The sequence below is a fragment of the Cryptotermes secundus genome, unplaced genomic scaffold (assembly GCF_002891405.2).
Source record: "Cryptotermes secundus unplaced genomic scaffold, Csec_1.0 scaffold948, whole genome shotgun sequence".
Lineage (NCBI taxonomy): Eukaryota > Metazoa > Arthropoda > Insecta > Blattodea > Kalotermitidae > Cryptotermes > Cryptotermes secundus.
This window is the reverse complement of record NW_019727110.1, coordinates 133,851-151,733: the sequence shown is the minus strand read 5'-3', so window position 1 is coordinate 151,733 and position 17,883 is coordinate 133,851. Positions and strand designations below refer to the sequence as shown.

The 17,883-nt window shown below is 41.1% G+C and overlaps 1 protein-coding gene across 1 annotated transcript in view; it reads right to left on the bottom strand.

The window, feature by feature from the left end:
• The window catches only part of LOC111864512 (dipeptidase 1), a gene marked incomplete at its 5' end in the record, with an annotated part of 138,007 nt that overhangs the window by 54,425 nt on the left and 65,699 nt on the right, over positions 1 to 17,883 (bottom strand). Inside the window, 3 exons of the mRNA XM_033751465.1 lie at positions 1,393 to 1,569; positions 2,758 to 2,827; positions 4,325 to 4,475. Coding sequence (XP_033607356.1) covers positions 1,393 to 1,569; positions 2,758 to 2,827; positions 4,325 to 4,475 — 398 coding nt within the window. The remainder of the gene's footprint in view (positions 1 to 1,392; positions 1,570 to 2,757; positions 2,828 to 4,324; positions 4,476 to 17,883) is intronic.

Sequence of the window (17,883 nt, the reverse complement as noted above, 5' to 3'; positions counted from 1 at the left end):
TGTATATATATATATATATATATATATATATATAAATATATGTAGGGTAATGGTGGGAAAGTCAGAAGGAAATAGACCACTGGGACGACCAAGATGTAGGTGGCTGGAAAATATTAAAGTTGATCTTAGAGAGATAGGATGAGATGGATTGGATTGATCTGGCTCAGGATAGAGACCAGTGGAGGGCTCTTGTGAACATGGTAATGAACCTTCGGGTTCCATAAAATTCTTGAAAGGTCTTGAATAGCTGCACAATTGGCAGGTTCTCAAGAAGGGCTCAGCTCCATGAGTGAGTGAGTGAGTGAGTGAGTGAGTGAGTGAGTGAAGAAGATACATCCTAAATATACGTCGATAGCTGATTACATTAAATAAATGCATAATATGAAGGTTCTGGACATTTGTCTCTTTATTCTCATTCAAATTTCACCTCCGATACTGTCGATAGTTAGGCTTAATTTATTACTCAGAAGATTGCAGAAAAACTTGTCATGAAAATTAAACTTGTGTTTATGCTGGACCAAAGTGAACCTCAAACAAAGGAGATCACGTCAAATGTTATCGAATTTATCGAAAGTGGTTCGTGCTATAAAACGGAAAGATAACATAACATGTTTGCTTCATTATGACCTAAAAATTTTATTTGAAATAATTTTCTATATTGCAGGAATTTAATGAAATGAATGGGAAAATAATTTCTGCTCTTATCACTAGAATCTATACCAGACTTAGCTTGGCAACAGTAGAAACAAACCGCAAAAGTGGAACAGTGCAAACAACGGATTTAATGTTATACGTATTTACTCTAGTAGAGAACGCTGTTACAGAATTTAATTATGAAAGTTGTCAGAAAATTAACTGATCTGTGATTCCAGATATTATAATATATTTTAATTCATTCTAGAAAATATCTTTCTTCTAGAATAATTACGGTATAGATACCGAAATGTTATGATCCTTTCAGTTCAAGTCTGTACATATCTAGGCTATTTCTTTCCCACGCAGACCTTTCATACGTATAAGACATAGTCTTTTTCTTGCAACATATTTCCAAAGACACGGCACACCCATTCCATGAGCTAATTAACTACATTAGAGAATCCAAACAGGCATTAGTACTGCAAAGAATAAGTGTGCTCATCAACGTCCAGGTATCCTTGTGGCTGTTAAGTTACCGAGCCAGTCATCTCTCTGCACCCAAGCAAGTACTACACTGTGTGGAACCGCGATGGTGGCGCCAAATGGTACTAGAAATGAAGTGTCACCGCTGAAAAACAGGTCTTTAAGCTTTCTCCCTTAAAGCGCCAAGTAATGTGAGTTCCGCTATGCCTAAATTTCTTTCATCTGTCTTGCTATTTAAGTATCAGGAGATTTATAGAGTATGGAGTTACTTACCACACGCCTCAGAATATGGTCTGGCACGTTGCGGGAAGTATTGCACAGCGCTTGCGCAGAAGAATGTGAAAAGATGACTGGACTACGTGTGGTCTCGAGCACAGCGATAACAGTTTCGTGTGCTGCGTGAGACAGGTCCACCAATATCCCCAACCGGTTCATCTCTCGCACCACTACCTGGGAATATGTACACACACTTATATATATAAAGTCACCATAATTTATTCACCACATTACAAGCACACACAGAATATAGAGTATACGAGACACATCAGAATTGGTTTCATTTACTTAAAAGTACAACATATCGAGTTCAGTACTTCTCAATGTGTGCGTCATTTGTAGTTCGCAGTGCGTCCAACGGTACTCAGCTTCACGCCTTGGTTTCCCCAGCGCCTGGGATATCACAGCAGCCGCTGTATTGTTGTTTCGTGCACGAAGTTCAACCACACTACCAACTTCTGGACGGAATACCTGGTCCCTTGACCGCCTCTGTGGTCTAGTGGTCAAAGTTCTGTTTACATATCCAGAGGTCCGGGTTCGATTCCCGGCGCTACCAGATTTTTTTTAGAAATAGTGGGTCTGGAACGGGGACCACTCAGCCTCGTGAGGATAATGAAGAGCTATTTTGAAAGAAATAGCGGCTCCGGTCTAGAAACCCGAAATTAACGGCCGTAGGGATTCATTGCGCTGACCACGCGACACTCTGTATCTGCTAAATTTGGCACTAACTTTGCCGACAAGCGGCGGTGGCTCGGTCGGTATAGTTCGCTTGCTAACTAAAACCATGGAGTTGGTTTCCTTTTTGTTTGTAGCCACTTATGTTGGACAAGCTTCCATTTTGTAACACAATTGGCCACAGTCATAGGAGCCGAAGATTTTCGTCATTAGCTTCCTTAGGTAATCGTGTCTGCCACACTGAGATATAACTGCTTGTCAGTGGAAATGTACTCATAGCTCTCCATGCTTCCCCTAATACCAATATCGGAAAGGTAACTTCAGTAATAAATTGCGATATCTGTTGGTCACAATTTAAACCACTAGTCTGAAGTATAAGCCAATCTGCAGCTCTATTCCGTCCAAAATGTTCTTGACATAAGTTATAATCGCTTAGTTTTCTATTCATTTAACCGAAGGATGGAGGATATGAGTTTGTATTACTACCGAAAAAAAAATTGATGCCGCATTCTGTGAAGTATCCTTCTAGGAAGCAAAGTTTTTGCTAAGAAATAAGTTTCTTTTAAGTACAGTCTTCTCATAAAAATGATCTGTTTGTTGGAAAACAGAACCATCAAAGGGTTACGAAGAGAACTCTACATGCTGCATTAGTTTATTTGAAAGTTAATGAAGGTCACGCGTCCTTACCTTTCCGAACTCCGTGAGTCCCTCCCCTCTGGTGTTGCTCTCGGAGGCGGCTGCTGAGGATGAGTCTGCCCTACCGGAAAGCACGAGATTAGGACAGATATTTGCGTTACAACACAAGATAAGTCAAGTCACCTCTGCCTTACAGTAACTTATAAGAGAAAATGCGAACCAGATCACACGCCAAGACACTGTAACACAACCAGCACAAATTACAGGATTATCAACATTAATCTATAATTTCATGTATTAATAGATTAATTCCGATTATTTTATTTACTCCATTAATCGTTAATATTTCAAGAACTTGCTCAGTTACTTTCCATCTTTCCTAAAGTCTCGTAGTTTTGGGTATCATCTCATACTGTTGCATCCGTTCTTAAAAATACATATTCACATTACGTATTTGGGATTATGTACCTTCAGAATACCCACCATTAGTCTTCTCTCTAAAAATATGCGTAACATGTCACTTACAGTCTTAATATCATGCATCTTCTTGTGTGTTATACATAAGGTACATAAAATGTACACAAAAGTATGCAGTCTACACAACAATATATTGTATTTCAAACAAAGTAGACGCTATTGTATCAGCATTTGTCAATAAAAACAAATTCTGATACAATAGCGTCTACTTTGTTTTAAATACAGAATATTGTTGTGTAGACTGCATACATTTTACTATTTTACTTACTTTTATAAGTCACTTACGTAAAGAGTCGGAGATCATATGATCTGTATTTTATTTACAGGAATCTTGTGACTCTATTACTGTAACCATTATTACACTAGTAATATTTATAAGGGTACTGATTGTTTTATAACTATCCATATCTTAAATAATATTTAGTATTCTAAAAATGGAGTATCTCGCTTAGACACGCCGACATTTCCTTGCCCACTCTCACTGAGGGTCTCTGGCGTCTGATATTATTGACGAAAATAAAATCTGTGGCATATTATGAAAATTAAACGTAACTGCTACCAACTTTTGGCAAATAGAAATTTTAGACCACCAACTGTGTATATATACAGCCACACACAAAAACAAAATGAGAATTACCTATACTCAGCATGGAAGGGATTAAATGACATATGTCTTCATTTTATTCTGGCCTACATTTTCCGAACCCATGGTCCATGGACCACCAGTGGTCATCGAAAATATTTCCAGCGGCCTGTCTACATCTTCAAGGTCAAGTGACATCAACCTTGAACCTCACCCATCGCAATGTGTGCATATTAGTTGATTCAGCTTTTATTTAAGCAAATATAAACATGTAATTTTCATGGCAAAATTTTATATTACTTTTATTGCACAATTCATGGAGTGTACATTTGACTTAATTTTACTCTTATTACAATAAAAATTCCTAAAATGTTTTGTTGAATATCAAGGCGAACCGACAAAGAAAATCGAAGCACTAAGTCGTTCCTGATCCCCCCCCAAAATTAAATCACTGTTCTAGATAATCACATTTATGAAACACGAATCTCTCATCTACCATTAATTATTAATTTTCATTTGTGTGATATTTATCACTTAACATCTCTGCTGTGGACTCACCAAGGTGTGTGGCAGGTATGTGTAAGCGTAAGGGACCTCAACCCCAGATCATACATGGCTCGAAGCACACCTAAACTGGCTCCCAGAGAATGGCCTCCCTCAACCCCGAGAAGACTGGCTATTCTTCCAGCCCTATGAGCAGTTTCGATACCTGAAAATAATTGTACGATATTAAAGTTTGAATCAGATTATATGACAGGTTAATATCTACCTTGGAGGGTAAATAACCAGGAACACAAAGATCCCCCTTCACTTTTCTATAGTATTGTCGCGTATTGGGCGTATATCGCGACAAATAACTTCACGCCGTATTTGATGTAGCGAATTTTATTTCACATTCGCTCTTACAGTCACCAAAATTACAGATTTACGGTTACAGTAGAGTTCNCACTAAATGGTTCCTGATCCCCCCCAAAATAAATCACTATTCTAGACAATCACATTTATAAAACACGAATCTCTCATCTTCCATTAATTGTTCATTTTCATTTGTGTGATATTTATCACTTAACATCTCTGCTGTGGACTCACCAAGGTGTGTGGCAGGTATGTGTAAGCGTAAGGGACCTCAACCCCAGATCATACATGGCTCGAAGCACACCTAAACTGGCTCCCAGAGAATGGCCTCCCTCAACCCAGAGAAGACTGGCTATTCTTCCAGCCCTATGAGCAGTTTCGATACCTGAAAATAATTGTACGATATTAAAGTTTGAATCAGATTATATGACANTGACTCACCCGCCGCGTCACTGCTGGTGGGGGGGGTTCTCCTTTGCGCAACATGTCACAGTATGTTGCCGAGTTTAAAAATAAATGGAGCTTTAAACTGACGTCCTCTCAGCGGGCAGCGTAGTCATTGAGAAAGTGTGTAATTATTATATCTACATATCGTTAAAGCAGTAGAGAAGTATCGTTGCTGTAGTTGAGAGGCAAATAGTACATCCCTCCGCGGTCCTCGTGCCCACTTACTGACAAGTCAGAAATACAGCCACGGAAATCGACCTCTGAAAATAAGCTGCTCCATCCGTTTTCCTTTAACAGCAGAGGCATAAAATTGTCTCTGATTTCAACCCTAGTCTCTCTCCATCCTGCGGTTCCTTTTCCAAGGCGATTTCCGATCATATCCAATCTCATCTTTTCGTCGCTATCTCTGGTTTGTTCTTTTTATTTCTACGTTCTTTAATCTGTCTTTGTTGTTCCGTTTCTTTCACGCTCTGTTGCTATCTTCTTTGAGGCATGGGCTTATTAGAGAGACTTGCTCGCACCCCATTGCACTATCTCAGAGTTCAGCCTACACTCCTGGTACAAAAGTGGACCAACAGCTCTGAAAAAAATGCAACAAAATGCTGATCCAGGCTGTCTTAAGTTTACATAAATAGAAAGAATTAATTTTAATAAATAATTCCAGAAACATCGGAAAGTTGGAAGTCAAAGAAATCCCCTCCCATGTTAAGTACGTATATCGTTATTGTGTTCATAAAGCTTACCACTGAAACATATCCTGAGCCAGATGAATCCCGCACGTTCCCCTTTTATGCAATATGTGAATGGTACATGTTTATATTATTCCCTACTACAACGCCTATCCCTCCAGAGTGATCTCTAGGCTTTTTTAATAAAATTAGGAAAGTTCTCATCCATCCCATGCGTGATACATGTCCCACCCATCTTATCTTCCTTAACAATACCTATATGATTAGAAAAACAAATTTGAATCTCCTAATTACGCACTTTCTTTCTGTGCTCCCGTTAAATTGTAACTTAGGTCCAAATATTCTCCTCAGTATCTCAAATGCCCTCGATCTGCGTCAAAGTTGCACACCATATTGTAACAGGCTTGATCAACTCGTTGCCAGGCAACAGTACAATGTAAACTGTGTTTCTTATGAGGTCCGCGCCGAACAAACGTACGGAGATATAGGAAGTCTTTTGCCAGGCAAAGCAGCGGCAAACATGCAGGGGAGACGGTGTTTTCCGTTGATCCGTGCAAAGGAGTTATCTTAAAAAAAAAACGACGCAACGATTCAGTTCTGAGTTCTCGTCATAGAAGATAGCCACTGAAAATCGTCGACCTGTGAAGACTTAAAGTGCAGTTAGAAGGCTTCGCTCATGTGTAATGTTTGGAGTGCGTGATTCAGCGAGACTGTTACAGTTCCGGCGGTTTCGTTGTACCGGGAGAGGACCAGTGTGTGTGTGTGTGTGTGAGCGAGAGCGAGAGCGAGAGCGAGAGCGAGTGTGAGTGTGAGTGTGAGTGTGAGTGTGAGCGTGAGCGTGAGCGTGAGCGTGAGTGTGAGTGTGAGAGCGCGCGCGCTTGTGTAAATCTGCGATGGCGCTGTATTTAAATGTGATTAACAGAGACTGTAACCAAAGTGCTAATAAATCCAATCATCCGAAATAGCACCCGTCATTTTCGTCGCGCGTACCCCCTATACATGAATTCCGAGGTAGTAATTGCATACAGTTTATACCTAACCTCCAAATTCTTACCTACTTACAGTGTACACGTACAGTCATCTTCCCATCCATTTCTACACCGTATAACTCAACAGTTGGAAAGAAATTTTTAAATAACTTATGAATGAATGGATTTATCAGCAGGTTCGTGGTATGTATGCTGATAAGTCTGGTCAACCCACCCGAAATTAATCGTTCGGTTTAATGACTCCTTACCAAAGTGAGTTACATACATTTCTAATTAAGTGGATCGAGTTATGTTCTTTTGGAGTGAATTTACACGTTTCGGAATGTTATCTGATTTGAATTAGCATTGGAGTCAGGACGAGTGAAATTAAACGCTGAAGCAGTGAGGTTTGTTCCTTGCTGTGACCATCAGCGCGTGCGCGGTGACTAGAAGGCCAAGAGTTATAAAACGTATGTATTTACGATCTTCTGTGCGCTAACACTGACATTTATTGCTAATATTGTATAAATTTATATGTTATGGGAGATATATCTCTGCTGGATCAGTACAATGAAGTGGACCAGAGCTTCTTTTGACTCCATGTTTCTGACCCTTATGTTCGTAAGCAGAGGAACCGTCCAAAAAAGCACCAAAATTTTCCTTCTTCAAGTCCCGATAAGGTCATTGGATTTTTTAATTGGCCTAATCATTCCAGCCGCACAATAGCCTTGGGGTCGACTCAGCCTCTAACAGAAATGAGTACCAGGAATATTCCTATAGGGTAAAGGGCGGCCGGTGCACAGGGCTGACAACCTTGACGCCATCTATGAGCTGACTGTCTAGAAAAGTAAGAACCTCAACATCTCACAACTCTATGGGTCTACACGGCCTGTTACAGGGATAGTTTTTTTTATTGCTAGTGGGGTGGGACTAAGTCCCTTGTACTGCGGCCACTTCTGGCCTAATGTACCAGCCCAAGATGAGAGGTGAGGGTGATTGTGGAGCAATTGGTGGAATGAAGATTGGCAGGGAAAACCGAAGTACTCGGAGAAAACCTGCCCCAGCGCCACTTTGTCCACCACAAATCCCACTTGACCAGACCCGGGATCGAACCCGGGCCGCAGCGATGGGAAGCCAGCGTCTAACCGCTTGAGCTAAATCGCGGCCGTTACAGGGATACCTTTACTTTTGTTTTACTTTTTATATATAATTTTTACTTTAATATCTTATTTCAAGCCTTCCTTCTCTTCCCCTATTTAATATTATCTTTCTCAGTTATTGTTTTATTTTGATTTAGGTAGCGACTCTCTTTCCACTGTACCCGGGACCTCTGGATCTGTCCGAATCCAATATATAAATATATTTACATATTTTTATAGATTAGTGATAAAAAGATAAAATTGTTTCTGTCTACACTAAAGTTATTGCATAAATTATTTTCGGCTCATATTGATAACTAAAATATGACTCATACTTTACATTTCCTGAAGAACAGCTTCTCATATAAGAATTTGGCACATCAAGTTAACACCGCTCTTTTCCAACCCGCCTTTTTTATATCAGCTCAGTGGGAATGGCGCTATCCCTGCTACACCTGTTTCTACCTTAGGGCAGTGCATGATGGCCACTGCAAGTTGTCCTCACAGATCGGTATAGGTGCGGGGAAACTGGCTGGGTCGGTTAGCATGGGACTCAGGGTAGCGGTATTCTGGGAGTTGATCCAACTTAATGTTTATTCACTTATTGTTCTCCAAACCGCACTGTTAATTTAATGTATTCTTATGCTTTAAATTATAACATGTTACTCGATCTGCAGGCTATGTCTAGGAGCGCGCAAGGGTCACGTCCGTACACTTCAGAATTGGGTGAAAGACTCCTTTGTGGAATGGCTTGCACCCCCCAGGCTGGGAATGCGAAAGAATTCGAATTCTTCATGGTGCGGACATATACATGTCATTCCATCTTCCGTAGGGAAGTTTGAAAGAGGCAACTCAATCATAATGGCCCTCATTCACAGGCAATTGTAACGAGTTTTGACCTGTCCTTCTCATTGACTTTTGCAGGCGCGTCCGGTATCCTGTACCCGAGCTAAATTTATGACTGCTCGTAAATGTCAGAACTCCGGACTCCTTGGTCCTGCCAGAATCTAGAAATTTCAACATAAACACCGCATTGCACGTCCCAGACAATGAAATACGATATTATAGATATCAATAAAGTTCTATTAATATCGAAATATAAGACTTTTGCATTTAAAATTACCGAGAATAAATTAGAAATAAATTTCATGGTCATTTATAATCATCCAAATAAATAAGGGCTAAGACTGATCAGCGTCAAAGTGTATGTAAATTATGTATCACTTTTCAAGCTCTATAATGTATATGTGAAGTACGTTTCAATAGAATGAACACTGAAAAGGGCAAAAAGCATTTCCTGCCTCTTTTGTAATGTTAAGGCTTTTATGCAGCTCTGCAGCAGTAGGCGTGCCCGTACATCTGCGACAAATGGCATTAAGACCAATGAGGTATGCAAAAAATAAACTTCAGAACATAATATGTGCCTTGAATTTGAGTGCAGGTTTCCAGGCTTGCTGGAAATGATCTCAGAAGTGGGATGCTTTCCATTTACGAGCATGAGATCTTTATTTCCGACGTTAATGGAGTCCATGGCAGAAAGTTCATGAATTGTGGATGAAAGGCCGAATCTGTTGTTGGCAGGCTGATCGGAAACGGCAAACTCTATCTGAAGCCTTGCAAGTATTTGTTCGGAGTGATTTATTGATAGAACTCTGAGGCGTGCTTGAACAGACAGACTTTATTTACTATAGGAACGCAACAGGAAGAGGAAAAACCCTCTTTAAGCGGATTTAACTCCATGGTACAAGGTCTTTTTGATGATAACTCAACCGGTCAAAAAATTTCCTGACTTATGAAACATGGAAGTTCATTTCCTAGTAAAAAAAAACATTTTTAGTTCCTATTCTGGTTAGTTCAAATCATCACAACATATTTCACTATTGCTTTTTTATTACTTGGTGTGGTGGGACTGAGTCCACTTGATACTACGGCCACTTCTGGCCTGATAGGTGAAGGTGNCTGGCTAGCTCTTTCTAAGGGACCTAACAGAATAGGTGTTTTCCTTCACCTGAGGACGGAAACAGATCCAGTTTCCGAAACGTCGTGTTTTTATTAGTTATCTTAAAAACCAGGACGATGGATAAAGTCCGAAAACCCAATATATCAGTGTGTTATACACCATCGTCAGAATCCTATAGTAACTACTTGGAGGAATGAAGTTTGGCAAGGGAAACCGAAGTACTCGGAGAAAACCTGCCACCACAAATCCCACTTGACCAAACCCGGGATCGAACCCGGGCCGTCGCGGTGGGAAGCCAGCGACTAACCGCTTGAGCTATGGCGCGGCCCCCACGTATCTCGCTAACATCCATTTTAGTATAAGTTCTCCATCTATAGTTAGGTCTCGCTGACGAGATTTTCCCCTGTATTTTCATAACCGGGCTTCAACGTCCACGTGTAGCTTTCCCAATGAGCTTTCCCGGTATATAAATGATCAGTCTCCTTCCTCTTGTTTCCTTTTGTTTTCCGTTTTAAGAAAGTTAGGCGAAGAGTACAAATTAAGATGCCCCCCCCCGTATAATCTTTTCCATACTTCTGTTACTTCCTCTTCCATACTCACAAATAATCTTTTCGTTCCGGTGTCTTCACACACCCTCGATGTATGTGCTTCCTTCAGTGTGAGACATTGATTTTCGCACTCAACAGGTAAACCTATTTCTATATAGTTTAATCTGAAGTTCTTGCGTAGGAGACGGGAAGACGCAGAATCTGAAGGAATTTTATAGCATTATCTAAAGAATTTCTAATAAAATTCGATTCAATTACTGCCAGACACGTGATTGATGGATTCGTTGGATTTAACGACGCACTTCCACAACCATATATTAGGAGGCGTTCATGGTTGGACTAATTTGAAGACGGTGTTGGATCACCGAGCAAGTCAGGACAATTGTGACTTTTAATCGTGAGGTGTTCGGTTCGAATTCCGGCCGGGACTCCGACTATATTGACTGAGGGTTATCCTCAGTGCCTCCAGGTAGTTGTGGGAAATTTTCTTTTGCATTGGCGATACAGCCCCAATTTTGGCCTCTGCTTACCTCCATGAAACTCTCCGTTTCACTTCGGTTTACTAGATCTTAGACATTCGGTAGGACTCCTTGGGCGGCTGATCAGCTCTTCGCAAATTCTCGAAAGTTGCGATTGCGTTGCGGTTGCAAGTTTCCTTGGTGTGCCCTCGCCCTAAGAGCGGAAACTGTCTGAATAAATGTCAACTGCTCTAGTAGAACCCCTTACCTTGAAACATAATAAAGGAACGGCTTAATTTAGCGGTAGGGACACCAAATTATAATCGCAACAGAGCGGATAAACACGCAAATGAACAGACACAATTAAAAAGGAAATGTTACAAAAAGTGAGATAGAAATTACGCGAACGTCAGAATAAATTGACTTTGAAGACGAATTCAGTAAAAGATGTCAAAAGTCTACTTTAAGTAATAAGCTTATAAAGTGATAATTAATTATACCTTATACGTAGTCAGACCGCCTCTGTGGTCCAGTGGTCAGAGTTCCTGGCTACATATCCAGAGGTCAGGGTTCGATTCCTTGCGCTATAAGATTTTCCGAGAAGTAGTGGGTCTGGAACGGGGTTCCACTCAGCCTCGTGAGGATAACTGAGAAACTATTTCAAGGAAATGGCGGCTCCCGTTTATAAAACCGAAATTAACTGCCGTGGGGATTTTTATTGTAGAAAAAATATTGTAAATACAAAAAAGTTAAAGCTAAAATAAGCACTAACTTCGCCGACAATCGGCGGTCGCTCGGTCGGTATAGTTCGCTTGCGGACTAAAACCATGGAGTTATTTTGCTTTTTGTTTGTGTGGATTTAATATTTTTAATGCAGATTTCGGAGTTTATAGAAGCACTTTATAGACAATTTAAACAGCGGCTGTTTGTGGAGCGCATACACTGGGTTGTTACCAACAACTGCAGTAAACCTGTAAGATATTATAGTAGGCTGGGTGCACAAGGAAGTTTTGGGTGTAAGATCTATAGCATATTTCTAACCCGAAAAGAACAGTGAGATACCGCTTAAAAGGAAAAATTTATTACAAAGCAACAATAATTTTTTAAATATAAATAATTTTGTGAAAAAATTTATACTACAATTATTAACGTGCTTCAACCATGGGAAGACCTTAACTTTAATTATAAACGATTAATTATATAATATAATTAATTATAAATATTGTAACGTGTATCTTGGTAACGTGACAATAAATAATTGGTTCCGGATTTGATAACTCGATTTATTCGATACTTTCCACTTCGTAAATACAACTCGTTATTACACTAACTCATCAACCATTGGACTGCCTTGAACGAGGCCTTCCTGACGAATCCTCTCGAAAAAGTCAAAGTCACATTGCCCCACACATGTGGGGCGCCTTCTTTGACGAGAGGACGGGTCTGCCTTTTGTATATGCTGCTGGTCCTTGCTAGCGCAGTCTTCCTCGGGTCCGAGTCCCTTTGTGCTTGTGACCATATTTTACTGTCTCAGATTTGAGACTTACCTTTTCGTCTCCTCCTACGACTCGCAGGGTCACGGTGGAGGTATCCGAGCCCGCCGCCACACGGGTGTCACTCGAACAGTCTGCACTGCTCCATATATAATCTCGGCACGGACCACCCACAGAAAAGACATCGCTGCTCAGCAATGGATATCATATATTGTTGTTAGGGTTGTCCACCCTTGAATTGCCTAGCAATGGACGCCCTATTTTTGCGTATTCGTTGCTGTGATGTATGTTTACCAGTCAGTTACATAGCAACGTTCTGTCAATCCACGTTGCAATATTATTTACCATAATTTCGTTTAGTACTGATTCATATGATGCCTAACATCCGAATCGTCGCCGTATATATTTTTAGAACATAAGAACATTCAATACAAATTTTTTAAAACCATTTACGGTCTAGTTCCATATAGAATTTCAGAGATTTCGCGTTATAGCCATATTTTTTCTTATATAATGCGAAAGAAAATATCCTAACCAAATTTTCCTAAGCGTTATGCTTTCCTTTTAAGCAACATGTTTGTCAGCCCCATTAAATCCCATTTCTTTTCCTAACGTAATCTACAGGGAAATTTACAGTAGAGGAAGTGTATTACTTATGGAACCCTGTAGAGACCGATGGTTTTATACGTACAATATTCCTTAACATATTAGAACTCAGGATTCTGCCCACAGAGCGCCTCTGTGTGTTTCATATGGTTCTCATAATAAACGGGCAGTATACCCGTAAACAGCATGGACGGACTGGTATTTGTAACGGAAATATAGTTTGTTTCCTGTGAGGTACGAACTGGATTTTTACATAGCAAATGAAAAAAAAAATCAGCCTTCAAAGGGTCACGTTTTCGGGATCCTTACTGCTTCCATTAATTAAGTCTCTTTATGGTAATTACTCCTGGGAAATAATTGGACTACGAACTTTTGGTGAAGTCACTGGAAACAAAACTGCAGGAAATTTCTTAAAGTTTACTGCTATCCCTTTAGCTGATAATTAAGTGATATAGCATTGTTAAATAATAATGGCCAAGAGACAACGAGCCGGTCACAGTAGCCGAGCGGTCTAAGGCATGCACTGTCTTCGCTCGCTCGGAAGCCGGGATCGTGGGTTCGAATCCCACTCAGGGCATGGATGTTTGTGTGCGTTTTTCTGTGTTTGTCTACAGGTAGAGGCCTTGCGACGAGCTGATCACTCGCCCAAGCAGTCTTACCGTATGTGTAAGATCTAGAAAAACCGAAGTGAAACGGAGAGTTTCATGGAGGTAGGCCTAGGCCCAAATTGGGGCTGTAGCGCCACAGGAAAAAAAAAAAGAGAGAACGAAGCCTGGTGGTATCTGGAAAGCCACTGTTCTTGCGAAAATTTCCCGAGTGGTCTCATTTCTAACAAAACATTTCCCTTGTGCCTAGGCACCACGCTATGCAAGTATGTACAATAGAAGACGTGCAAGTCAATACACACATTATGTATTATTGTTGGAAATCGAAGAATGCAGGTAAGGTAACGTTATCCCTAAACACTACACCATGACGGAATATGGTGGAGTGGATGTATAGATCCACATCTTCTTGGCTTCGGCACTAGCTGGAGGTGAGTGGTCAGCTTCATCCCCCGGCAGCTTCACCCTCGGGGAAAGAGCCTCAGGTACCCAATAGATAGGAGGTTGGATGGACCCCAGAGCCGATATGGACGATTTGGAGAAAAGAATTATTGACCCTACCGGGACTCGAATTCCGAACCCTCAGTCGTCCAGCCCGTAGCCAGTAGCTGTACCGATTACGCTCTCCCGGTAGGATTACTCAACTGGGAAAATCTTTACAGTGTTCCGAAAAAAATACATTAGTTTCTGAAACGTAACTAATACAGTGCAGCAGAATCATGTTCCATAAGCTGATGGTCCCTCGCTTGGGAACTTACTTCTCGCCCTTTGAAGAAGCAATACTTTCAAGGATTAGTTTTAATATTATTCTTCCATCTTTTCCCAAGTCTCACATGTTTTGTCGTCGATTAAGGCTTTCTTATTACAAGTGTCTAAATATTTCCCATCTCTCCCATGCGCGCTTAATGTCCCGTTAAACTTAACTTCCCTGATTTCAGACTGTAAACTTCGCGACCCTCTTCAGTGACCATCACTTTCGTAGGAAGATCTCGGCTTACTAGAAGCAGTTCATCTTATTGAACAATATACGAGTATACCTTCTGACTTCGTGTCTTCTACGAAGCAGTGTATCATTTGACAGCCGAAAATAGACACGACGTTTATCAGAATGCTGTTTTATAATTTATAGGTTATTATTATTGTTATATTATATATAATAATAATGTACAAAGTCCGAAAACCCAGCAATTCTGAAATGATTTCCATCTTTTCTCACCCGCAGTTATTTTTACATTAAAAAATTTTAGCATCCCTTGTGTGTCAAAGGTTGCCGAGTTACAGAGGTTTGACTTAATTGAAAGCCTAGCGGCTAAAAGCAACTAAAAGCAACACAAATTCTGCAGCACGTGTTTTAATAGAAACGCAGTAGCTTCTACTCTTTCATTATTTCATGGTGGCCCCTGGCTTGCGAGAGAGGGCTGGAAAGTTAAAAGTAATACGGCGAAAGCAAGGCAGTGACCTCTGATATTACGGAAGGAAGTCGAGATAGTGACTACGCGGCTACAGACCTGTTGCGAAACATCGTCATTGTAATATAAATACTTTCTGCCATGAGACTAACCGTTCCATTCTTGATATAGCAACTGTTATGCAGTGGTGTAGAATCTCAACTACTGCCCCTTACTGTACTCCTTGGGGGTGACAGTCTAGGTTAAGTCAACAAACCTGGAAACCTATAACCGTTTAAAGAGGCAATATGGACTGGGTTATTCATGGAAGGGGTTTAGGATTCATGGTCGAATCTTACCTCCACAAATTTCTGTTGGAATTTTTTCCGGTTCTCCTGTGGCTGTGACTCTTGTAGCACTTGTAACCCGCTATTGTCTACATTTATTTACACTATTTACAATTCATTTGTGGATGAGCGAAGTTGCATGATTGCATATTTACGTATCTAGCCCCAGGCCGGTGCGCTGTTAGCGTCTCTCTGGCCGTCAGCGACATTACCTGGAGTCACTTGCTTGCAATGAAGAAGAGTGTGATGACGTAGAAGAGGTACAGTCTGTGTCCCATGGCTCTCCTGGGATGGTTTCCCCTGTGGTGTGATGGTTACGGAATCGGTAGGCTATTGGACATAGCCCAACTTAGCAGCTCGTATAATGTTTTGCTATTAGACCACCCATACTCACCGACCTAAGAATTATACAACGGAAGACTGCCGCGAGTCAGGAAGTCTGCATACTGTAATGTGTAGGGGTTTGTTCGTGACATGTAAGACGGGGTTTGGATTGGATGATTGCATTTACTAAGACCTTATTCACACAACTAGGAACTACAGTCAATTACGGGGTTATCGCTGATCTATACACTTTACAGCTCACCGCTACACACGAACCAGGGTTCTCAAACTTAATTAGTCGTAACCTGGCAACGGATTTAACAGTCTCACTGTAACTTCAAATCACGCATGAAGTTTTCTTTTCATGGCCTAATTCCCATCTTGCCATTATTCTGCAACAGCCAAATCAATTTAATTCCTCTGTTCCCAAGCTCATGTCCTGGCAGGCTGGCGTCTCGAAACCCGACTCTTCACTGAACGGACTCAAAGTCAAAGTCAAAGTACATTGCGACTGACGGTCAGTCAGTCAGTCAGTCAGTGAGTCAGTAAATCTTGGTGTCGAGCCCTATGTGGGGCTCGTGACCAGATATTTCTTGCTGTTTGACAGTTACGGTCTTGTTTTTGTGGGGAGCCCTCTCTGACGAGAGGATGGGTCTGTCTTTTGTACAAGCTGCTGACCCTTGCCAGCACAGTCTTTCTCTGGTCCGAGTCCCTTGGGACTCGCGACCATATTTTACACTCTGGATATTAGACTTCCCTTTTCGTCGCATCCTACGACTCGCAGGGTCACGGTGGAGGTATTCGACCCCGCCTCCACAAGGGTTACTGAACGGACTGAAGTAAATTCTTTATAACCATTGTGCATGGACCACATAGAAAAACAGCCTCTTCTATTGTTGGGAAAGTGTGTTTACAACGCTGTTACCTGGCAACGGAAGTTACTCGACTGTTGATTGCGTATTCGTTGCCACGGGAATAAATATATCGAGTCGTTGACTAATAATGAACTTCTATTCTGACTTCGCTATTCCAGCTTTCTGGCGTCATGTCGCACTACTTTTCATCAAACAGTAAGAATTTACTCGTACAATTATTGCAACTGCTGGTTCAGTGTTTACAAAAGAGTCTTGCCACTTGCTGGGCAAGCTGTGTTTGTTTGCCACCTTTCTTCATTGCGATGGGTGGAGCCCCGAGGTTTCAAATCTCCCTTCATTGTGCCATGAGGGCATAAAAGTAATATTCTAGAAATTAAATTAGAATGTAAATTAAAAGGTAACCAATTGTAGACCCAATGTGTTCGTGTGGTATGTAGGTGGAGAATGGTACATCAAGTGNGTTTTCTTTTCATGGCCTAATTCCCATCTTGCCATTATTCTGCAACTGCCAAATCAATTTAATTCAGGACCCAGTAAACTGTTGAGGTTACGTGTTTCAGATGTGGATATGGTGCCATGGATCTGGATCGGTTAGGATACGGGAGGAAACCGTGTGTAGGCTCTACTCGAGAATGTATCTGGAGACATCCAGGAGAGCCATGGCAAACACGCCATACAGACGGTGCTTGGCCGGGATTTGAAATGGATGCTTTCCAAATGAGAGTCAGACGTCCGTCGGCTATTTCAAGGACATTTTCAGTGTACCTCGCTATGCCGAAGTTTCACGCTATGAAGACCTATGTAAAAGTTAAAGGTAAAGTTGTCCCTATGCTTAAGTAAGAACGTCATGAAAGCGCACTGGGTAGTGGAGCTTCAGCATTATTACCCTCGGCACTTGGAGGAGGAGAGTGGCCAGCTTCACGCCACCACCGCTTTACCCCCAGAGAAAGGGCCATCTGTATTTATTTTCAAACCAGTTCGAAGAAAGTTATAAGATTTCAAAAGCGAAGACCTAGATGGGATTCGGAGAAATTATATGCTCAAAGACAAAGCGTGCAGGAGACCCTAGAAGAGGAACTCGGTGCAATTGAAGGTGAAAGCGGAAATGCTGAAGTGCAGTGGAACAATATAAAAGAATGCATGTTAGATACTATCAGTGATTTGGTTGGTAAAGTTGAGAAGATAGCAAGAAAACCATGGGTTACACAGGAGATGATGAGTAAAATGGAGGAGCGAAGGAAATGGAAGAATGTCAACAATGAAGAAGGCAGGAGGAAATACAGGAGACTGAGGAATGAATTGAAAAGAGCCACGGACAGGGCCAAAAAGGAATATCTTGAGAAGATATGTAATGAGATTATGGAATTTCAAAGAACAGGCCGTTATGATTTGATGTACATGAAGACAAAAGAACT